The sequence below is a fragment of the Salarias fasciatus genome, chromosome 15, assembly GCF_902148845.1.
Source record: "Salarias fasciatus chromosome 15, fSalaFa1.1, whole genome shotgun sequence".
Classification (NCBI taxonomy): Eukaryota; Metazoa; Chordata; class Actinopteri; order Blenniiformes; family Blenniidae; genus Salarias; species Salarias fasciatus.
The window spans coordinates 20,714,700-20,738,920 of record NC_043759.1 but is presented as its reverse complement, the minus strand read 5'-3'; the positions used below and the strand labels follow the sequence as shown (position 1 = coordinate 20,738,920).

At 43.2% G+C, this 24,221-nt stretch overlaps 2 protein-coding genes across 5 annotated transcripts in view; both read left to right on the top strand.

The window, feature by feature from the left end:
• plcb1l (phospholipase C beta 1-like) overlaps window positions 1-9,181 on the top strand; it is a 105,643-nt gene extending 96,462 nt beyond the window's left edge. The window contains exon 33 of one of the 2 annotated variants that reach the window (XM_030109801.1): window positions 6,996-9,181. In XM_030109801.1, the coding sequence (XP_029965661.1) occupies window positions 6,996-7,223 (228 nt within the window). In that variant the 3' untranslated portion in view covers window positions 7,224-9,181. The remainder of the gene's footprint in view (window positions 1-6,995) is intronic. The other variant, XM_030109802.1, reaches the window with a different exon arrangement.
• Window positions 9,182-12,712: 3,531 nt separating this feature from the next.
• Window positions 12,713-24,221, top strand: part of plcb4b (phospholipase C, beta 4b) — a 54,347-nt gene continuing 42,838 nt past the window's right edge. For 2 of the 3 annotated variants that reach the window (XM_030109806.1, XM_030109804.1), the window contains exons 1-2: window positions 12,713-12,850; window positions 15,586-15,631. The gene's annotated coding sequence lies outside the window, so the exon portion shown is untranslated. Of the gene's footprint in view, window positions 12,851-13,055; window positions 13,170-15,585; window positions 15,632-24,221 lie in introns of those variants that run through there. The other variant, XM_030109805.1, reaches the window with a different exon arrangement.

Here is a 24,221-nt window from a genome sequence, read left to right as displayed (position 1 = left end):
TAAGCTTCCTGAGCTGAATAATTAGCTCATCGGCTCCTTGTCTCTTCGCAGGTTTTTATGATCAGAACTGAATAAAAGCCTTCCCAGACACGTTGTAATTACTCCGTGCTAGTCATCTCGTCCTCACCGTTAGTTGGCTGTGAAAAGAGTATGAAATAGCGGTAAGGCAATATGCTTCACAGCACGCTGCGTTGGTGTATGTGTTTGTGTTGTGTGAAGATACATCACTACATCGGGGGACATACTGATCCCTCCCTGTTTGCGTGAAAAGTGAGAAGGAATCAGCACATAAAAAAAAAAAAAGAATCTTGTGGTGTCTCCCCTCTGTGAAAGCCTTGAATCCACACACATTTGCACGCACACACCCGTTCGTTCAGCGAGCAGGAGTCCTCCGCGGTCGTCATGGAAACTCGGATCCCCCACACACCCTCCCCACCTCCCATACCCTCCTCTATCCTTCATGACTCTCCGCAATCTGTTAATTTGGAACCGAGTCCTCGTGACGCAATCCCCGGGAAGGTTGCTGGAGGTGGAGGAGAGCGGACGGGTCAGGGGAGACGAGGAGGTCGGCTTCAGAATAGGAGAAAGAGTCGGTCAGTGGTCGTCCTCCCGCTTCCTCCACCTCCCAGCTGTGTCCCTGTGTCAGTGGGTGGCCATCGTGTTCCCTCGTCACACTTTGATCTGCATCATCTCTCCCTGACGAGGCTGCATCAATAGTGCGCTTGTGCCCGTACACACACACACACACACACAGGGAACACTCGGTGCAAACCAGAGGCAGCAAAGTAAAATCCATGCTGTGTGTGTGTGTGAGAGGGCGCGTACATGTTGCATGCTCGGTTACTCTCCGGCTCTATTATGCGAGCTGCTATTTTAGATCAGTGCAGTAGTGTTCATTATGTATGCCCGCATGTGCTAATGAAGATCTCCCGGGTTATGCTTTGTCTGAGGAACGCTCACTCCTGAACTCCCGCTGAAAATCCTCCCGTGGTTTTAGTGCTCCTGACCTTAGCGTCGGCCACCTTTTCGTTTATTTTTTCTGCGGTGCTGTCAGAGGCGCAGCGAGGGAGAGGTGAGGGCTGCGTGGTGGCAGTGATCTATTCAGAACACAGTAAATACAAGAGGGGGTGGTGGAATGTAAAGAAATCCAGCGATGGAAGGACTTAACATGAACTGCACTGAAGAAAATGATTTCAAACTATGATGGAACTTTTCAGCAACTAAGATTTGATTAGCAAAAACAATGCTGGACTGGTTCGTAGCTTTTTGTTTGATTTTTGTGACCTCATGGTTGATTCGCTGCTCATCTTTTCCACATTAAACCTTGGAACTATTACCTGACACAGTTCCGCCTCCGCTTTCTATTGTTGAAACTTGCCATGAACTCAAATCCTCGATGCACCAAAGTGCAACAAACACTGACTTATGAAACCCTGTTATTTTGCATAACTTTCTCTATGAGTTAAAACAGATGTAGAGCTCCAGCACTGTGGTGTCTCTGTCCGGAATACCAAGCAAACTGTTGGTTTTAGCATTAACAGAAGCACTTTACAGGCCTCAACGCTCTTGAACTAACTTGTTCAAAGATGTCAGACAATAAGCAACATCAGAACATTCGCTTCTTCTTAGAACACTGTTATATTCTACATATTTTTATTTTATTACAGCGATGTTCCTTTTTTAGTGTGCAACAGTTTCTGTGTTTGTTTCTTTCAAGAAGCACTAAAATCCTGATCCTGAATTCGGTTAGTGAGGTGAAGCCAAAACACTGCTGCACATTATTAAAGAAGACAATTTATACCAACTGCAAGAGTTACTTTTTCTTATCTCATATTCATCTACCCGATTTTTCATGACAAGCTCCATCCACTCTGGTAAATACTCCACTCCTGATAATTCTCAGATTTATAGCTGCTCGGTTACTCACAGTATCTGTGATTTATCTTTATCACATTGACCCTGTCAATTCATTCCAGCCCAAATTTACTGTTCTTCATTTAACCGAGATATATACAAGTGTTTGGATATTTTTTTTTTGCACGCAAGTTTAACATCAAAATACCACCAAGCATATTTCACTGCGAAGCGTCCCTTTGGAACCAGGCCTTTTAGGGGGAAACACTCATTATTGTGCATACATGGTGGAGGTATGCAGGGGTTTTTTTTTTGGACCTGAAAAGAGGAATGCAAGGAAAAACTCCTGTGTAACGGCAGATAAATTATGTGAAAAGAGTCAGGAAAGGGCACAGAGACACACACTCCCAAACAGACACACAGTGGGAGGGAACCTGCAGCTCTTTTTGGAGTCTGCCCATCTCTTTCATGACATGCGTTGGTCCTTCTGTTGCTTCGAACTACTGCAGCTCATGGTCACACCTTTAACCAACGCAGGACGGTGGAAATTACGTAAATGTCCTCGCCGCGGTCGTCTCCTCCTCTTTTCAAATATACACACACATGCAGAGTCTGAATAGCTGACAAGGCTTCAGCCGTGTCTTATCTCTTGATTTTAGGTTCAGTCTAATTGGGCTCTGTCTGGGTTTGTTTGTCCCAAGGTCAGAACACACACACCTATCACACACTTTTTGGTATATGCTCATTTAAATGCTCTGAGCTGAAACAATAATAAGTTACTTTCGGTATCTTTACTGTGGCTGTAATACGAGAGGCAGTTACCATACGTGCGTGCTGTACCCGTGCTACAGCGTCTTCCTGTTGGAGTCCTTCTTTATGGCGTTATGTCACAGCTCAAAGCAAAGAATTAATTTGGCTCTTTGGAGGCTTTCTCTGCTTCCCTCGATAGATTCTCAAAACGAGGACAGCTGGCGAAGAAGGTCACCGAGAGCTGTATTTTAAGAAAAGGCAGAAATGTGTGCATTCTTTTTTTTTGTTGTTGTTGTTGACAGGTCTTCAGAGAAGAGATACAGATTTAAAGGCTGGCTGGGTAGACGTATCTGCAGCTCCTGGTTGGTGTCCAGACAAAACCAGACCTCACACAAACACAGATATATTTGTGCTATTCATGCTCAACGAATAAAAGAAGAAGCGCTTGAATGAGTGTAGCCCATGCTTGTTTGTTTGGGGGTATTTTTGGATGAGGGTTCATTTCAATTTCTAAAAGACTATCTTTTAACTAGACCTGTATTTTTTTTATTTTTTTTTATTAGACATTTGGCCTCATTGCTGATCAGAATTTTGGATGCTTTTGATGTTCTGAGTCAGAAGTTGTTACAGTCAGTTTTAGTAGGGCAAAAATGAACACAAGCTCCACTCCCACAGCTTCAGGAAGCCTGCGGAGTGAGTTTCACTCATGTCTTTGCTCTATTTTCTCTACTCTTGTGATCTCTTCACACTTCACCAGCCTTGATAAGATGTCAGGGAGAAAACCTCACATCGCTTCTCCTGCTCTGTTCCCCGTCTTTATCATCCATGGAGATTTGTCTGGAGCTCATTGGCGAAAGCGAAGCGCTATCTTTGTCTCTCATCGCCCTCAGACGGAACAGACGATTGTAGCTTCTTAGCTGTTGAACGCCGCTACATGCGCGCAGACCCACACGTGTTTCCAAGACGCGCCCATCAGTTGGCCGGACTCGCACCTTCTTCTCCGCGCCAGCCCACTTCTCTCACGTGAGCCAGGGTGTCATCTGATGGGGGAAAGACGACAGCTTTAATCAGAGGGTGTTTGTGCCTCAGCAGGCAGGGCAAAGGCAGGCTGCACACACACACACGCACACACACACACACACACACACACACACACACACACACACACACACACACACACACACACACACACACAGGGTGTGCAGACTGTCCCACCCCTAAGTAGGTCATGCGCAGTGCAGATCAGGGCGGGAGGGAGTCGAGCCCCGGCGCATCTTTAGCCATCTGGTTTTGATGTCGGCTCTGTGAGACCCGCCGACAGAGCGAGAAAGAAGGAGGGAAGGAAGGAAAGAAAGGCAGAGAGAGGGGGAGAGAGAGCGACGTGGTGGGAGGAGAGGATGGCATGCTTTTAGCGAAGGTGACCTTGAAATGCTGTGCTTGGCGAGGGTGATGGCAGACACCGCTGTTCCGCCAAAAATCATCACAGCAACATTGGAGAGAACCTTCATTTCATACGGAGACAAACAACGACACTGTCGTGCAAATTGAATCCAATAAAAATGACATGTCTAATATTATCTCTCGGAATTGAAGAAACATCATGAATTGTTCACATTGGTTCTGTTTGTACATTTTTTTATGGAAAAAGATACACCCTGTAGTCTTACCTAGTGTTTTTTTACAGGCTAATGTAAGGCAAAGCGTGATTACTGCTGCCTTTAGCATGCGTGTTTTCCAGAACTCACCCTCATAGTATGGCTTTCATGTTGAGTAGTAGCTTTCACTGCTCCGTCACAGACCTCTCAGCTATTAGCATTGCTGTAATCTGTTGGTCATCGTGACCACAGTTCTGACTGAAATAATTGCCCAAACTAAGACTTTATTTCAAATTTTTACACATTCTGACAGGTTGGACTGAGTCCTCCCACGGTGCAGTTTTGGGTCGCCGACCATCGGCTTGACGCTCCTGTTTTAGACGCAGACGGGCAGTAGTGGCTGCAGAGGATAAAATAGAAAAGTAGTTGTTTTTCAAGGTCTGCTCCGTGTTGTTGGTTGATTACACCCAGTGTGAATGCAGAGTGCAGCATCTTCACCAAGATTCACAAAACTTCAGCTAAGAGATTGTGGCAGCAGACTGTGAAATTGAGCTATCACTACTGAATAGCAGACACCCATTTTTTTTTTTCCAGTAAGATGTGTCCTTTGCAGGGATCAGTAACGATCACAATATGATCTGTAGTCTCACTCAGGAGAGACCGCTAGTGCATGAGGCCTGATCTCACACTGAAATGACACTTTTACAATACTGCGGTCTCTGTGGTTGAAGTATATTTTATCAATATCACCAATTCATTAAATGAGTAATAAATAGGAGTACTTTGTCTTTCTTTTATGTCTTAAAAAAAAATCATACGGTAACTTGGAATAATCCCCAATTTGGATTAATTGTGCTATTCATGTGTGCAAAACATTTCATGACTTTCAGTAGCGGTGATGTGCATCAGACAATTTTCTCACTAGCTGTGAGTTGTTTGCTGCTTTCTTCATGCTTGTAGTTTATCGCAGCTGTTCAATTCGTTGCATAAATTCATTTTTCTTTCTCCTAACATCCCTGTTTAAGAGCATCTTCCTTCAGCTAACTGATGTCATTTCACCTGATCCTCCTGAGAGAATCGGTCATAAGATGCATATCAGGACGCTGCTCTCAATGAGGGCGACGACGAGCAGCGTGAAACTTTTCTCCGTAGACTGCCATTCATGTCTGCTTTTTAAAGCCAGCTATAGTATCGATAGAAGCTATTTAATCGATCTATTCAGTAGACGCACATTAAGATGACGTGAAGGCCAGTACCTGGAAAGAATGGAGGTTTTTGTCATTCAGATGTGCAGTGCAGCTGAAGGAATGGATGTGCCGTCTCATAAACCGAAGAGAAAAGAGCAGAAAATTCTGAGTCAACGGCTGGCTGGCAGTCCTTGACCTTCAGTCTGCCTCCTCCATTCCACTGCTCTCCCCCCTAAATAGTGTTGTGAATGTTTCTTCTCATTCAACAGTTTTGTTTTGGGGGGGGATTGAAGTTCCTGCAGGTGCATACATCGTATATCTACCTTAGTACAGATTTACGGCCCCAGTATTTGCGCATGTCGCTGATGGAGAGATTGTTAGGTGTCCTTTTTTAGATGGGAGTTGAGTATGAGTCATGCGATTCACAGGAGCCTCTCAGGTGAGTTATGGATCCGTCGTAAAGCCCCCTTGGAGCTCTCAGGTATTTTCAAGCCCTCCTTAATGCTGACGTGCCTATATTGAGCTGCACGCCTCTGACACCATTCATCTTAGCAGCTTTTCTTTTAATTACGTCTCTCCCCTGGGACCCAGCCGGGTAGTTAAACAGAAATCAGCATTCCAGCAATTATTGGCTCGCAATGAAATGAATACAATCTTGTCATCTGTAATCATTGGGGGCGTCTATGCCTCCGAGAAAACAGCTCCGTTAAAGTGAGAGGAGGGAGGGTACGTAGCTGCAGTGGGGACCCACCTAAACGGAGCCTTTAACCACTGCAGCGCCCACTGTAGTCCATCGAAAATAAAGCGATTTAAGCTGTATTTGCTGATCTTACTGTCAAGGTGGAAGTTTCTAAAGCTGCTCTAATGGGGTCGCTCATACTGACAAACCCACAGAGAATATTATGCAACTCTGCAGTCCTTCTCAGTCATTTCAGCTCTTTCTTTTGGTCCAACCTTACCGTATTTCCACAAAACTTGGCTGCGTTTACCTGAAAAAAGCATCCTGTGCTAAGGTAGCCTCACACTAATTGGTTGCTGTGCAGATTTATTGATCCATCAGGTAATGCAGAGAAATATATTGGTGATAAAATGTCAGTTGTGTGTGAAACCAAAAGAAAGGTTTGAGTGCTAAGAAGAAAACTCCAGACTGTCACAAAACTCAATAATGTCCTGATGTGTCTGTGTGTGTGTTTGCTTTTTTTTTTTTTCCCACTTTGTTTCCCTGCATACCAGTTGGCACCAAATCAATCAATGCAGGTTTAAATGCCTCATCTCGCTGCGGAGCTGGTTTATGATTGTTTGCTGTATATTATCATGAGAGGTGCATAATCTGCATGTGGTACTTATGCAAATAGGGAAACTGAGTGTAAAATCTATGAGCTACTTTGAAAGTCTTTACATACAAAATGGAAGATCTTCCTTTTAGAGCATTAATCTGAATTTGTTTTCATCCATCCAGTCTATCTGTGGATAAATTGCAGGATAGATGGATGGATTACAAATGCAACAACAACACACCATCAGTAGGATGAAACTAATGTCTCTCATGACAGACTAAACAGTGATTAGATCCGATTCCCTCGCTAACCCTTATCTCCTCCCTCCTCAGCTACAGACTGATCTGGACCAGGAGTACCAGGACAAGTTTCGCCGGCTACCTGTGGAGATTCAAGAGTTTGTTCAGGACAGTAGCAAGACCAAGCTGAGCGACGACAACATTCACGGGAACTTGGTTTCCTCCTCCTCCACGTCGGAGAGGCTGAACCACAAGGCCTCGCAGTCGGAGGACGATACAGAGGAGGGCTCATCGGAGCGGGTTTACGACACATCCCTTTAAAGGAGTAACTCCGGCTCCTGGCATCACCGTGGGAAACTGACTGGTGGACGTGGCTGTGGCCACAGATCTAGGATGAAACTGCCCTGATTATAACCAAGGGGAGGATTAGATCAAATCTGAGCCTGGATTGGTGAGTAGAGGTCATCTCTGCATAGAGTACGGTCTTGTCCAGAGAACAGTTTCATGTAAATAGGATTTTTTGTGTGTGTGTGTGTGTATTTGTATGTTACCTGTATGTCGTCGTCTCTTTCGGTACGGCCGCAGGATGTTACGAAACACTAACTATTTGCAGGAAAAACCTTACTTGAACTATTGCACAGAGAGAGTAGTTTCTTTTAATTGTTTTTATGTTCATGACGGTGGCAGTAGTGGCGGTCCGAGATGTGCGTGGCGTGCCAAGGTTTTCGATTTACTGACAGCGGAGTTTGTCATTTCAAGCGGCGTCAACTTGTACAGCAAAGGAACCATTACATATTCAGCCTTTAAAGCTTCCGTCTTTATAAGATTTAAACCCACCTTTACATATTTGCACTGAAGGCTCACTATAACTTAATTGTGTCTTTTTTTTAGTTTAAACCAGAAGCACCGGTGGCTTGCTGGTTCTTGATTTTGTTCTCACAGAACTAAGCCTATGTGTTGCTGCTAATTTGTAGAATCCATCGGTTTTTTTTCTTTTTTAATCAGTATTTTTTTGTTTGTGTGATATTTGGCATGCTAATATTATGCAGTCACTGTTTTTATGTTTTGGCTAGTTTTCAGTAAGTTTCAATAGCTGGTTGGCCATAGTGTTCAGAGAGAGAAAGGGACGGGAACGCTCGTTGTACAGTGTCTGCATGTTATCTGAACAACTGTAAATGTTACAGTAGCTCTGTAGCAAAGATGTTGATGTAAATCTATTTTCTCTGAAACATTTAAACTAAATCTGCGAAACTGTGGACCTAGTATGGCTTGATGCGTCACTGTGGAAAACCCAAACAGGATTTTTTTTTTTTTTTAATAAAAAGTAAGAATGCATCATTTATGATTTTTTTTTTTTTTTTTTTAGATCTAGCAGTAGCTGGTTCAAGTTAAGATTGCCCGCTGTAGGCTTTAGTTTTACCCTCTTGATCTCAAAAGGTCCAAACAGGATGCTGTAAAAACAACAGGATCCTCTTGTACTTTACAGAAGTGGCCTTCCTCTTAACTGGTTCACTGTGTACCCACACATTATCCGAGTACACGCAGCAAATGGCCCAGACCTCGGAAAATATTTTACCCAGTGGCATCATTCCTAATGCTCACCTACAATCACAAGCTATTGCTGAATAGTGGGGACACAATAGGGGAAATATTTGAGTTATTTTTAAATATAAATGTTCAGTTTACATCTCAGAACACCAGCACTGACAAACATAAATAGCTGGACTTGTTCCTCTTCAAACTGTAAACAGCGGCCATTGAACTCACCATGAAGGAGAAGTATTTCTGACTTCCAAGCGGTGCCATGTAACTCATGGGTGTGTCTTTTATCACAAAACTGCATTTCAGCTCATTTGTTTTTTCTTTCTTTGGGAAAAAAAGCATTTTAAAGTGAAGGATTACCTGGCGTAAAAGTACAAAATACGTTTTAAAAAGATGATATTGATGTGAGAGTCCTGTGCCTCTGAATGGGTTTTGCCTTGTTTGGTGTTGAATGTGTGAAATGCGTAAATTGTTTAAATTGCCATTATATTATAATATATGAAGCTGTCTGGTATTGAATAGACTTTGTGCACTTTTTTTTAGTACAGTACCACTACTGAGTAATGCTTGTGACGAGCAGTATTGACATGTGTCTCGTAACAAAAGAGAGACTTTTTTTTTTCTCTTTTATGTCTTGAACCACTTTATTTAACAGACCCGACCTTCTCCTCCACTTAAGTGTATGCACTCTGGAAATGTAAATGTATGTATAACATCAAGGAAAACATGAAGCTGAGAAAAAAAAATATATAGTGTAAAGGGAACTTGCTTGTAATTAAAATAAATGTGGCTATTATTGTACTTTGCTGGAGTTGAGTTGTGTGTCTTTTCATTTGTTTATGTTGAATATTTGTTTCCTTTTTTTCTACATCTTCAAAATTTGTGTGTATGTAAAGTGAAATATTTTCACTTACATACATAAGTGTGTGACGCCTAGCTGCATGGTCATGCAGCTGAGAGTTTCACTTTCTCTGACTTCAGATGTGTCAATTTTATGGACTACTTTTTTTCCTTCTTTTCTTTCACTTCATTGTCAACACAGTCTTCACAAAGCAAACACAGTTAGAGGCAAATAGAGCAGCTCAGGGTGTTTGGCAGCTTCATGTCTGATCATTTGTGTCCTGTATGTGTGTAGGTGTGAACACAGTGCATGTGATATATGAATATGCCACGTTCAAGGACATGGGGAAGCAAGGGAAAGCCTTGATGACCTACTTCCTCTTATCTCCTTGGTAACAAAATCTCTGTTTTAACCCTGAGAGGAGCACCTCCATGTGGCTGAATGAATGGTCACCTCTGTAATCGTGCTTCACTGTATCTTCTGCACATAGCTCCACAGTAACACTATCAATGCAGCCCTGGCTGTGTGTTGATTAAACGTGTGTGAATGTGTCATATCTGCTCGTGCACGTGCATGTTTGTGGCCACATTTGTTGGATTAAGTTTGCCTCCCTACCATTTGCATCCAGTGTAGAATAGTGTCTGTAGTGAAAAGGACTATTTCCAGTGAAATCTTGTTGACACATTCAGCATATGTTGGTGCCATGTACTTTGGAGCTTTCGGCTGTATTTGCAACATGAGTGTGCTTCTCATGTGTCTGCGCATGTTTTCCAGACCACACAAACACTGTCCCTCTCTCAGTCTCGGCTCCTCGGCAGAGTCCCAACAGGCAACAGGAGATAAGGCGAGCCTAGCCATCCATAACAACCACTGTGGCCACTCAGAGGCCTCCATGCATGCCGGCAACTAGGAAGTGAGCTAATTAACCCCGAGTTCAGGACGGAAGGAGAGCAGCTTTTTAATAAGATTCTGTGGGTTATATAAACAGTGACGCCCCTCGAAACTCCCTGGAATATTATCGTCCTGTGTCTGTCCATCTGCCGTGGCGATGAGGAGGAGAAGGAGGAGGAGGAGGAGGTGTTCTGCAAGCGGGCTTTAATGAGACACACCAGGGCGTCGGAAGAGGACAGGGCCGTGGGACGCTGCTTGGAAGGTACGCTGATCATACACACACATACTGTACGCAGAAAGACACGTGATTAAATATTTACCCTCTACATCTTGGACCCTTAATCTAATCTCAGATCTACTGGCTTTGCCTAAACTATCCTAATCCAACCCTAATCTCCAAACTAAAACCGTGATGTTGACACTAAAGCTAACTTTAATCCAAGTCGGATCAAGATCTGATTGTAAATTCAATATCGTGAATCATTAAATCATGGCCCAAAACCTAAAAATGTCCCCTTTAGAGGGAGGATGAAAGACACAGTGCCCTTGCTTTGCAGCAGTTGTCTCACCAAGTCTTTCATCTCATTTTTAGACCATTTAGTCCCCAAAGTTCAGAAACACTAGAGCATTATTAAAAGTGTAACACAGAGGGGGGAGTTTTTGCCCTAAAGTTACACTGGATTTAGATGCTTCCACCCTGTTGCACAGTTGTTACAGAAAAAAAATTATCATGCCTTGACTGGTGGCTCTGTAGCTCTGGAAGAATATTCTCAAGTCCGGGGAAATAATTCTGGCTTCGTCATGACAGGTATCTTGAATTGGAGGCCTCAGTTTGCTGAAGAAGCGGGATGGTAGCTAAACTGTGTGGGTGTGGGAGTTATAGTTTTGAGTTTGTTGTTGCTGCTTGAAGCTTTTTGCAATTTATTTCAAGAGTTTCTTTTCCAGCGTTTGCCTTCCAAGTCACCTAAATTTATACGCTTGCAACATTCATGGGAAAACTATTTTAAATGATAAGTTCCTGTTTCCCAGAGGACATGCTAAAGGTATCAGCAAGGACTGTACCGTGTTTACATCCGCAGACTTGATTTATTTTCCTTCATCGTCTGTCACAGCCACACTTAGAAGAGTTATAAGCCAATGAAATAATTGTAAACCACTTTTATCCACAAAAAACATGTTTGTGTTCTTCTGACTAATGCAGCTTTGTGAATGCTGTGAAGATGAATGGCAGACGGCTGTAGATCTGGTGTAGTGGTCTGAGCCTTTCTCCAATGTGTCTCACATTCAAGCACAAGCACTCGGTTCATTGGAGATTCTAAATTGTGTGAGAGTGATTGTTTGCCTCTCAGTGTTTGACTTTTCAGACCTGTACCAGGCGTCCCTGCCCTGAGCCCAATGTCACCGGGGAAAGGCTCCAGTTTCCTGTGACCCTAACTGAGATAAAAACCAATGGATAGAGATGTGTGTGGATGGATGGGTGGATTAATGATTCAGTGGACCTACAAAAAAAGGGGAACTGTTTTGTTCTTCAGTTGTACTGGTGTTTTGGATTAAATGTTGACCCTCATTCAAGGACATCTGAATCTCAGCTGGGGCAGGAAGTACATGTAATGTAAAAACTACCCGCGATACCTACATATCAGCATCATGTATATCTAATCATTGGTAATGTAATATCAGAAAAGAAAAGCAGCTTTATTTGTAATAACATTGGTATTACTTGGGTGAATGTGGCTCAGTTGATAGAGTGGCTGTCTCTCAGTAAGGAGGTTGAAGGATGGATTTCCCATCTCTGTCTCTCTGACCATTTGTTTAAGTGTCTTTGAGCAAGACACTGAACCCAAAACAACTCTTCAATGGTGCACTGGTGTGTGAATGGGTGAATGTTTTGAGGGAGTCCTTGGAAACAGCAAATAAGTGAAATTAATGATGATGATTAATCCCATAAAGATTGTTGTTTATTTTTTTAGTGAAGTCATACATACTGTTGTGCAGTTGTGTACGAAATGCCATCGATCAAAGAACAACGCAGAATTTTAACTGTTCACTCAGTCAGCCAGCAGCTTCTTTAGGAGAAACATCAGTGTGACTTTACCGAGGGAGGGGAGGGAGGCTCTGTTTGTCTTTATCAACGCATGGCGGCTACAGTAGTCAGCTGTTAGAAAACCGGGGGGAGGAGCTGGATCTGGATCTGCTGGATGACTCACTCTGTCAACCCAAGGCACACACTCATTCACTGGTTTGCACACACGCGCACTCTCTCTCTCTCTCTCTCTCACTTACACACACACACACACACACACACACTCACACACACGCAGAGAGAGAGAAGCAGTGAGGCGCGGGCACGTCAGGTGGAGGAAGCGGAGGGGGCGCGCGCAGCCTGCGTGAAGAGGGGCTCCCAATCAAAGCGCATCAGGGCCGTTCAGTCTCCACTGGAGGGCGAGTGGTACAAGAGCACCGGGACGCTCCGGCAGGGGGGAGACAGAGCAGACAGTCGGAGGGAGTCGGGATAGAGCAGCAGCTGGAAGACACACGCACACACACACACATACACACACACACACACACACATACACACACACAAGGAGAAAATCCCGACCGGACTCTGCTCAGCATCATTCCTCTCCGCCGCCGGATTAAACCCGTCCCCTGCATCCCGCGCCGAAATCACGTAAGAAACAAACGCACAGCTTTCGTGTGTGTCACAGCGGAGTTTGTGTGCGAGCGTGGTTCGGTGTGTGTCAGTTTGGAGCCGTCAGGCGGATGCTGGACCTCCCGTCTGAACTACTCCATCTTTTGAGAGGCTCACACTCCAAACGCGGCTCGCATCATTCAGACATCCTCTCCGACACACACGCGCGCGCGCGCGCACACACACACGCGCAGCTGGAGACAGTAGCGTTTGCTAGCTAGCTAGCCAGACGCATTAAAATGGACCTGTGATACTGAATTTACTCTCGCTCGGCGCGGCGCCGTGGATCCTTTTCAAGGTAAATACGACACGACGGAGAGCCGCCGCGACCCGAGAACTTGACGAGATGCAGGCCTTTTATTGATGTTTCCAGCGGCTGGGAGGCTAGCCAGCCCAGCGGAGCTAGCCGTAGCGGGACAGAGCCGATGACAGGCGCCGTGCACCGCGCACAGCCCCGCACTGCCTGCACCGTGGCCATAAACTCGTCTGACTCCCAGACCCGGGCTTTATGGCTCATGTTTACACACGGAATCTACCTCCCGGTTTCCAGACCTGCGGCGATTGCAGCATACTGAGGTGTTTTCATTGCTCTCAGTCATTTTGATGCATTTTGCAGGACTGGTGCATCCTGAGTGCCATGCACCCATCCCAGCCTGCAAGGTGTCATTGATGCACTTGACTTGTCACAGCAGCTGCAAAGCACAATTTTGGTCAAAATGTTTAATTCTGTCTCTTTTAATGATTCAATCGTTTAGATTTTTTAGGGGAGATTGTTCTTGTTTTAGATTTTTTTTTTTTTTGCCTGTGATTTCAACGCAGTCAAATGAGATTTCCCTGTTGATGCTTTGACATTGATTATAGGTTAAATTAATGTCAGTGTGTTGTTTAGGACTGTTCATCCATGTCTTGTTGAGCTGTGAATGTTTATTTCTTTGACGCCATCGCTGCTTTGTTTTAACATAGAGTCTGACAGGAGGTTTCTGTTTTCTAAACCTGTTTTATCACACACACACACACACACACACATGCACACACACTCTCACACACATACCCGGGAGGCAGACGGATATTTGTTCAGGATTAACCTGTGGCTAACTCTGCAGGTTTATTTGCCGTGCAAATAGCCCATAATGTGTTATTTTCACCTGCCTCTAAATATTAATACACCACTGGGTGTAGATGGAGGCTCAACAAACATGTTGCATCCGCCGTTCCACCTGTTCTGTCCACCTATGCATCATGATGTATGAGCGTTATTTGCAGACGCCCTGGGTTTTGATCTTGTGCAGTTAATTCTCTCCCAACATGCTTTTAAGACAGGGATCACATTGTGTCCGTGTGTATTATTGCGAAATCTCAAGGTTGTCCCTCACTCCCTTTCTCCAAACTGTGTCCTCTGCCGCCCGCTTCTGATCGCCACCGTTATGTAAAGTTGGAAAAAAAAGGAAAGCCTTGTTGGCATTGCCACATAAACGTTTTGCCGGTGAATTTAGCAGCAAACAGTACATTCTGTCAGACTATAACAATCTCCTACCTGTGGCTTAAACCCAGACTGTGAAGCATTTTGATGAATAGAGGCGGACTAAGAAGCTTAAAGGCTGACGCAGGGTGTGCAGGTGTTGTGTTGCTTTCCTTTTTAGGGACCAGATGATGCTGGGGATGTTGTGTCTTCAATACCATTCATGCTTTTCAGAAAATAAGTATTTTTTTAAACAAGCATTTGATAATACAATGACATCCCGCCCTGCGTTTTCTTTGGTAAAATCAGATTTTTGATGATAATCCTTAATGTGTTTGCAAATTTTTGTCCCCCATTTCCTGGTTGTTGCTTTGGTATCATTGAGATTTGTTGACAGGCTTGCATCGTAAAAGTAATATGTCCTGTTGTAGGCTATGAAGCTCAATCAAATAAACAGGTCGGACAGCTTGACTACCTGCTGCAGATTGTCTTCTATCTGCAGCCACCGTTGGGATCTGAAAGGTTTATTAAGGACATATTACCTTGTGATACCTTCTGGAATGATTGTGTTTCTCCTCTGAGCTTGTGCGTAGATGCAGAGGCTCAGACCAAACAGCAATGAAGTGAGAAATCTCTTTTCGCCGTATGCTTTCATAGTGATGCGCTTGCCAAGATCATATCGATTTGCTCAAAGGTTGGAGGTTTATTCAAGTGAGACAGAAGTTGGCGTCCAATCCTTGCCAGTTTACTGTACATCGTGATTTTTTTTGTGACGGCTGGCACGCTCCCTCGCTCATTTCCTCTGTTATTTATCTCACCCCTGTTTCTGTTATATTGTGAAGAGCCGGGTCTCCAGCAGCTTGTTTTTCTCCACTTGTGTGTGCTTGCTCTATTAAAGCCACCAAGTTTTTGTTGTCTCTCAGTCGCCCTCGTGAACATTTTAACACCTTGCGAAAGTGGAAGCGTGGAGGGGCAGATGGACTGATAGACGGAGCAGCCAGGCTGCCAAGCTTGGTGTTGTAGTAGTTTGTTGAAAATATGCTGATTTGCAGCCCCCCCGACATGTCTGCCCTTTATGTTTTCCTTGGCAGGGCAGCAGCAGGATGTGGTATGTGCTCATCTCTCTGTCTCAGCCCCTGCTGCTCGGACTCTACAGCAGGGTTTTAGGCCTCAGCCAAATAAGTCCACATTCAGACCTTTGAGATTTATAATATTCTCTCCCGTTCTTACCGTATGTCCTTTTTTGTCTCTGCAGGCCGAGACATGAGCTTTTCCCGCTGAACGTTATTGATGCTGAACTGGTGAGTTGTGGGGGTTGTGTGCTGCCTGCGATTGCTGCAGTAACACACTCCTTCTTCTTATGTTAATTTCATATCATCTTGGTCAGGTAGCACTGCTGGCTAATAATCATCTGGTAGCATTTGTTACAGAGACTCTTCCTCCTGAATTTTGTGCCGCACAGGCAGCCTCTTTAATATCAGTGTTGATTTCTCTGAGCATATGGTACTTGACTTTTTATTAAAAGCCCTTTCCCTTCATTAAGTCAGTTGATTAAAATGTGTGCGTGATGTTCACGGAACATACGTCTTCATCCTGCCTGTGGGCTTACCTGACGACTTATGTAATCTATTTGGCTGGGGGTTTAATCTGATGTTTTTCCAACAGAAAATGAGCAACGATACAGAATTTTCTGCCATCTTTTTTAGGTTTTTTTTAATCCACATGCCCCCATTAGAGAACACACATGCCTTGTCTTCAATAATATTGCAAAGAATTTGCACTCAGAGCTTGAAACAACTCAACGTTTGATTATATTTTCTGCAAAATGATGAAACAAGATTTCTATTTTTGCAGTGCACCTTTCACACAAGAGTGATGTGCAGCGTTCACCAATCCGCTGCCAGACATCATTCATTGATAAATAGGTTGCGTTGTTGCTGCTGCTGCTGTTGCTGCTGCTGCTGCTCGCTCCCTCGTGCCGAGCTCCATGCTGTAATGGAGCTGACATGTGATTGCTCTCTGTAATATGTTCTGAATTAATGATGTAATCTGCATCAATAATGTAATGTGTAGCATGAAGGCTGATGGATTTTCATATGCTTAAAGCTTTACCTTTTACACCGGAGCGGGGGTTATTCATTTTCATTATGTCAAAATTATATTTGTTTCATAGCCACATGTGCTTAGTCGGAAAATAGCGTGACTTTAGCTGATGAAGTGAGGTTATTAAAAAAAAAACACGTACAGTTGAGTTTTCATATAGAAACTATGGTACATTTTATTTGATTTGAGAAGATTAGATGTAATGAGAATAACTAAACATCCATCAACACATTTAGTAAAAGAACTCATATTGACACCAAATATTCTGCGAAGAAATAGAAACATGATTTCCAATTCCAAGCATAAAACATACTTGTTTCTGTAGTTACTTTATTTTGCTTTTAGAAACTTGCTTTTTCATTCAAGATTGCATGATTCTGATAAATCACAGGATTTTGACAAATTGTACACACAGAGAGTATAAATGTCATTATTACCAGTTGACAGCGCTGATTCTTATTTCATATCTGATTATTCTTGACATTTACTGCATGCTCACTCAAATGAAGGATTGTTGCTGGGTTTTTTTTTTTTTTTGTCAATGCCAATAATTTATTAAGTTTGTTGGGCCTAACTGCCAGTCTCAGAATGAGGAAGTAAGATTGCTGGTGACCGCCAGTGGTCATAGAAAACTTGACGAAAGCAATGTAGGAAACAGAAGTATTAAAAGGAAAATAAATACTGTACTTTCAGGCAAGAATGCAGTCAGTTACTTTGTTAGTTAGTAATTTGGGCATCTTGACCACATCGTGTTGACTTTTTATTTCTGTTTCAAAAAGCACTTTTCTTGGGTAGTTGTTGATTCGGGGCAGTCTTCAACACCACTCTGCACAAGGAACTAACTGATATGCATTTTTTTTCACTCTTTCCCAAAAATAAGTTAAGAGCTTTATGTGACCAGACGCCTATTAGATGATGAAATTAAGTGATGTCTCTTTGAATTGCAAGAAAGAAATCGTACAGAAAAAAGTGAAAGGGAATAACAGAATGGGGCTGTTTGCATTTCAGTTCCTTTATAATGTAGATAACCCGTTGTGGGGATGATGCATGTAACCTTGTACTACAGATGTTCCCGGTGACTGATTTTTCAGGTTCTTAAGCAAAAACTTCTAAAAAGGGAAGCATTGAGAAAATAGTTAAAATTCAGCACAGTGCGTCGTTTCAGTGGCTCTGAGCAAAGTTGTTGTGTAAATGGACATCCAAAACGTAACGGAAGTTTTCAGTTTTCGCTTGAAAAAGTTGCTTACACGGGGCTTTATGCTGAGTGTGGCTAACATGTCTCGCAGCAGCGGCTTTCATTCTGTGAAAGCGAAACTTCGAATGCTTCAGCTGAACATGGTCACATCATTCTTCAGTAAACGGATCACTTGTAGATTTACTGACACAGTCTACTTCTTCCACTCTGTGTTAGATTAAAGTATAGACCGAAAAGGACATGTCTTTAATTTCAGACTGTGCTAACTGGTTCAGCTAAATAATTTATCTTGTGTTGTCTCTTGTTGAGGTGGACATTTAATTCTTTAGCTGACCAATCAACCGCAAATGTAATCTGCATTATTTACTCGATCTTTATATATTAGTTGTTCACTTTGTTTCCCAAAACAATGAGGGAAAAAAAAAACTCGGTTAGTCGTGTTGGTGACTTTTCATGAGAAATAATTCCAGCTTCCTGTTACCAGCCGCATTTATCAAAGCTGTCACTGAGCGTTAGCCTTTCTGTGTGTGATTAGATAATGATTAAGAGTTCTTCAAATACAAATAGAGGCTGTTCGATCCTTCCGAGCAGGGAGAGTCTAAAAGCTATTAGCAGCAGCAGCAGCAGCCCCTGTACCTGAGGCAGTGTAAGCAGCAGCAGCAGCAGCAGCAGCAGAGTCAACACACCTAAATTCCAATTTCAAATATTTGCTTGGATCCTGCGCCCTGAAACGATGTCCTGCCCTCCGCAGCTTGACATTCATCGAGAACGTGGATGTGACAGTCACTCCAGGCTGCGCACAGGCCGGGGAAGTGTCACTTTTAAAGGAATTACGTCCCTTAAATGTAATGGAGTTGCTGAGAGAAAATGGCTTCTCGTGTCTATTTGAATGTGATGCAGCTGCTTTTGTATTATAAAAGACAAAAACAGGTGGCATTATGAATAGTTGTGACATTTCCCAGCCTTGTTGATCATATTGTAATTCACATTCAGAGCACTACTCGTCGCAAATATGAAAATGCTGTAAAATTGCGAGCTAGTTTCAACTAGATCCCACACAAATGCCTAAAATTTTGGATTTAACGACGATGCAGAACAGTCAAGGTCATTCTGGTCTGCTGGCTCGTGTCAGAGCTCAGACTCTGTAAAAGCCCAGCGCCAGCCTCTGATCTCTGCAACGCGAAACCGCCCCGCTCGGCCTGCCTCGGCCTCGAGTATGGCACAGCTGATCAAACCCGGCCTCTGCCCCTCCACTCCTCCAGATGCTGTAGATTACTCAGATATGTGGGAGCACCGCTCGCTGCTTAAAGAAAGACAGAGATCAATGATGAGCGAGCGTGTCTTCACTACAAGGTTAAGTGTGGCTGGAGGGTAAATGTAATGATGGGGGTATTCTCTGCAGACTCTCAGCCAGCCAGCAGCAGCAGCAGCAGCAGGAGGGAGGGAGGGAAGGAGTGGCGTGCTCCGTGAGTGATGGCGAAGCGGACAGAAAGCGAGGGAGACGCTCACTCTCACTCCAACAGATGGGAGCCGCAGTCATCAAGTCAATATTGACTCTTTCTTAACAAAAAATTGGCAGCGTTGTGGCTTCGCTGATTCAGAAGCAGGCGGCGGGAGTATCCTGGTCCGTGTGAAAGAGGCTACCCGGAGTAAAAACAACACTTCACTGGTGATGATTGTAGCTTGGCTACACGCGTGGGTCTAAAAATACATCAGCACAAGCCCTCCCCTCTCTTTTGCTAACTGCGCGCACACACACGCACACACACGCACTGGCAATGTGCACATTCACTTTACCCGTGGCTCAATCTACCGTGGGGATACACGTGAACGCAATTTGCACTTCCAATTAAACTGTCGACCTTCGTTCCAGAATGCAAAACTTGATTCTGTACCATCCTCTCCTGGATAGCTATTATTACCCAGCAGGGCCAATAATAGACAGAAGATGTCTTTACAACGCACTGACGAGGATCATTGAAGTCAGCAAAAAATTTGTTACCTTTATCGCGTCGTCAATATTTGAGGCAGGAAATTACAAGACATTTTTAGAGACCAATCGATATTTAATTTCATCCTAATGCCCTCTTTCTTATATAAAATAGGCAAACTAGCAGGAGTTGTCGTATGATCATGACAAGAAAAAATGTCCCTACTTAAGCGAAATGTGACATTTTTGTTTTGTCTGAGGACTTCACATGAAAACAAAGAGCGCTGTAGACGGAGCGCGCTGGGCGATAGCCTCGAGCATCATGCTGAGGACTCCAACACGGATTCAACACATGACTCGCTGGCCTGATCAGATGACTAGATAAACTGCAGGAATGTTGCTTCTTCCTCTTTCTACAGTGCTGTTCTTGTGTGTCTGGAAAACGGAGGTTTTGATGTTTTCAGGATATGATGGTGTTCGAACTAATGCCGCTGAAAAGTTTGTTTTTTTTTTTTTTTAAAGCTGCAGTTATGGCAACAATAAATTGATGTAATTTAATATTATGGCTTCTAAAATAAACAAGACTGTGTTTGTGCGTGTGTGTGTGTGTGTGTGTGTGTGTGTGTGCATATGCACCAGTAGAGTATCTTTAATCAACCCACTATTTCACAAGATAACAAGTCCAAGCAATTAAGTAGCATTTCAGAGCCGAGCTTATCACTTACCCTGCTCAGCCAAGTTAAAAAGCAGAATGTGGAGCACAGCACAGTCGTCTCCATTTTTATTATTGACTTGCATAATCTAATGCCAGCTTTAATGCAGAGCGGAGCCGCATGAAGTATTTAATACCGTCCCCATTTTACGTCTTGTATTTATTTAATGGCGTTTTTTTTGTCAGACCTTCTCTTGGAGTTCGGATCCCATAAAATAAAAAGCGCGGCCGGAAAACAAACAAGTATAAACGCGGCGTCCCTCACATGTATTTCCAACCAGCGGCAGATGTTTGTCGAAGGACTCCTTCCATTTTTCATTAGCCACTTCTTCCCATGTCATTTAAACAAACCTCTGGGATTATCGCATAAATCTATCAAAAGGCCGTCATAACAAACCGTGGAAGTAATGTAAAGTTTAGAACTGAGCCGCAATCAAAGCACATAATGAGAGGAGTGTTTGAAATCTCCTCGTGGAGAGTGCTGGGAGTCATTTCTTCCAAAGCAACATGATAACGCCACATGGTAACGAGGCAAAAGTAGGATACATTGTGTTTGTCACATCTTCAGTCAGTCTTTCTCTCCTCTTATGCAACTCCTTTTGATTGCAATAAGCAACAATAAAATTAGAGCTCTGCTGAGAATATTCCATTTAAGTCGAGTTAGTTGGGAATCTTGACGTGCATAGTTTGCTTTTTTTTTTTTTTTTCTGTGTGCTCGGGGTTTTCTCTGGGTACTCCGGATTTTGAGGTTAATTGCTGTCTATAAATTGCCATTAGTGTGCGACTGTCTTTCTGTGTTTGCCGTGTGATGAACTGGCGTCTTCTCCTGCACGTACCCTGCCGTTCGCCAAGAGTCTGTTGGGATTGGCTCCAGCTGACAATCACCCTGATTTGGAAAAGCAACATGGAAGACAATGACTTTTCCTTCTAGACTCAGATTTGTGACTGAGGACTGTTATTATGACAAACTATACAAGGTAAAGAATGTAAAAAAAAAAAAAAAAAGAGTAAATAAATATGAAGAAACTTTATAGCCTGTACAATTGGTGTGTGTTTCACTTGGAAATGTTTTCTAATTAGAATTTATTTTTCTTGGCTTGGTTACAGTTCTATCAAAATCTCTGTTTGTTTTGGATTGGCAGATCATAATTTAATTATCATTGAAATGCTCAAGGCAAGCTAAATTAAAGCTCCTTTCAGGCATTCCTTACGTCAACATACCGGTGTTGGTTATTCACCATTATTTTTTTAGGTTTTACTAAACCTACCCAGCATTGCAGCTTTTAAACAAGTTCATATGTTATTATAAATCAACATTATTTTGATGCTATAGCCTTAAGGTTATAAATGCGTTACAGGAACATCTAAACGTGTCGTGTCCGATCTCACCATTAAATGACCTGTTCCAGTAAACTCTTTGCTAATGTTGATCTCTTTGCTGCACATACGCTTGGCTTGGCTTCCTCTTTGACCATTGCTAACTTGGAACAGGAAGTAAATGGATCAATTATCTGTCATTAAAATCACTTCTTGATATTAAAACAAGTCGTTTCCTCTGCAGCAGTGCAGACGCAGTATAGGCTGCAGCAGGGCTCATGATGTGGTCACATGCCTGGAGCGTTTACGTAAGCACTGTCACTTGGAGAAGGAAGATGCAAACGTTTTGCATGCCCCACCATACAGCAGAAGTACAGTCTTGTTTGATTTGGTGACACCCATGTTTACTCTGCTAATATGTTCGTCGTAACTCCACAGCAAATATGCCGCCAACAAGCTAATCTGACAAACACAGCATAGCACAGGAACCGTTGTTTCTTTGTACAGCACAACTGAAGAAATGCATTTTACTGTAGTTACAGTCAGTCAAATATAATTGCATCCACAATCTGATTTTTCGTGCGACACAGCCTGAAGGGTTTTCACCACGGCGCACAGGTTGGTTATCTTGTGTCGGACTGCCGAGTTGCTGTCTGCAAATCTCAATTTAGCGCCTCTCGATACCTGCCCCATTCTGTTCCCCGCTTCTTTTTTCACAAGATATCGCACAAATGAGAGGCGTTATACTTATCTGAGCAAGTAAAAACGTCTTCCCCTCTCCGCCACGATTAAAGGCGGCACACATTGGGTCAGTGGAGTGGTTTTAATGCGATTCAGACACTGAAATAGATCAAATGGAAAGATTGCAAGCAAACATTGTTCTTTGTGATACCCTTGAGTGTGAATTATAAATTCAAATTTTGGCTGGTAATTTAATTCTGAATTGAAAACTTTTGCAAATTGTTCATATTCTCTTTCCATCTTATTGTTTTTGCATATTCACTTTGTTAAGATAAGCTGTGCAATTAAAGGATATTCGGCATTTACGCAGCAGCCATGAGTTTCAAATATTTAAATTGCATTTCAGCTTTATTTTTAGGTTTTTTTTTTTGAACAACTCTCGATATTACAATGGCTGCAAGCGTCACCCACTGTTGTCATGGAGAAGGAAAATCTCTGAGCAACATGAATCACATTCAGACTGAAAAACACTTTGCCGGTATACTTCTTACAAAATGTGCTTCCGTAACTGCTTCATCCAAAGAATTAAAGATTAAAGCCGCCATTTATGTATTCACTGTCATGAAATTATCACCTTGACCTGGACTTTTCTAGAAGGAAAGGATTTTTGGCGTCACAAGCACCAGTCTTTGAGAACGTTTTTTCTGTATTAGAGAAATTACTTTTAGCCAAGTCAGCCACAGCTTTTACATTTGCTCTGTTCTGCTGCAGTGTTGCGTTTCCACTAATATACCATGTGCTAAATATTGTCTGTGAATTGATTGTGTCGTGTCGAAGCTGAATCATAATGGAATAGTTATGTAACGAAAAGCAAGTTTGAATTGATCATGTTTGTTGAATCCTGCCTTGTGAATTCCTAAAAGTGGTTTGGCTCAAGAATTGTGGAAAAGTGGAAGCCGGCAGCCTCGTGCAGTCTTCATCTCCGTGCTATCCAATGTCATTTCACAAATGACGCTGTATAATAGCCATCAGCATTAGCAGAGTTGAAATGGCTTCCTGTCATTGCTCCCTGCTAATGTAATCCACTAATTAGCCGGCACGGTTGTGGAAGAGCAGAAGTACTCCTCTAAAGTGTGTGAGATGTGGCGAGAGATTCAAATCCGATCGTGTCCTTGGTAAAGACGGCCGTTCGTCATTCTCTCCAAGGCAAAAGGAGCGACGTCGTCCCAGGATTGTGCCTCTGACTCACTAAGCAGAAGAAAAATCTCCCTCTCACCTTCTTCTCTCTCTGCCTGGATTTTTACTCTGTCTGGCTGCTTTTCTCTCGTCGGCCCACGGGGAGCTGGCTCCTGACAGCGTCACACAGACGAGATGAAAATGAAAAGCCAGAGTGCATGTGAAATGTTTGCCGGTGCCTGTGCATCTCTCCCTGCGTTTGACGGCCGGTTCTCTCTCCTCCCCCACTGCGAGGGTTCCTCTCCTCGTGCTTTCCTCCACGACGACAGCCAGACAGGGGGTTGTTTCAAAGTATTCATTTCCTCTCAAGCTAACACTGATCTTTTGGCGGGTTCGTAGTGTAATGCATATCTATATATCATAAATACTTCATGGAGTTCCAGGACTCACGTGACTCATTGTTCGTACCAGCAGGAAGTTTTGGTGAAAAGTCAGTGAGCTTCGCTTGGCAGAAAGATAGCAAACAGGGATGCAGTGACTTCCTCCAGCCTGAGCTGGTTTCTCGGTACGATCACAGCAACAACATGATAATGCACTTAGTTCCCTCTCAAGACACGTCATGTGGTTTGGTTTATACAGAATTAAACAATCCAAATGGAGCACGTCAATTGCTGAGTTTCCGAGAGGCTTTGAAGCAAATTTGGACTCATTATTGCAGCGAGATCAATAAAGTTTTCAAGATCCTTCTGTGCTATTTATGGAATGTTTTCTTTCACT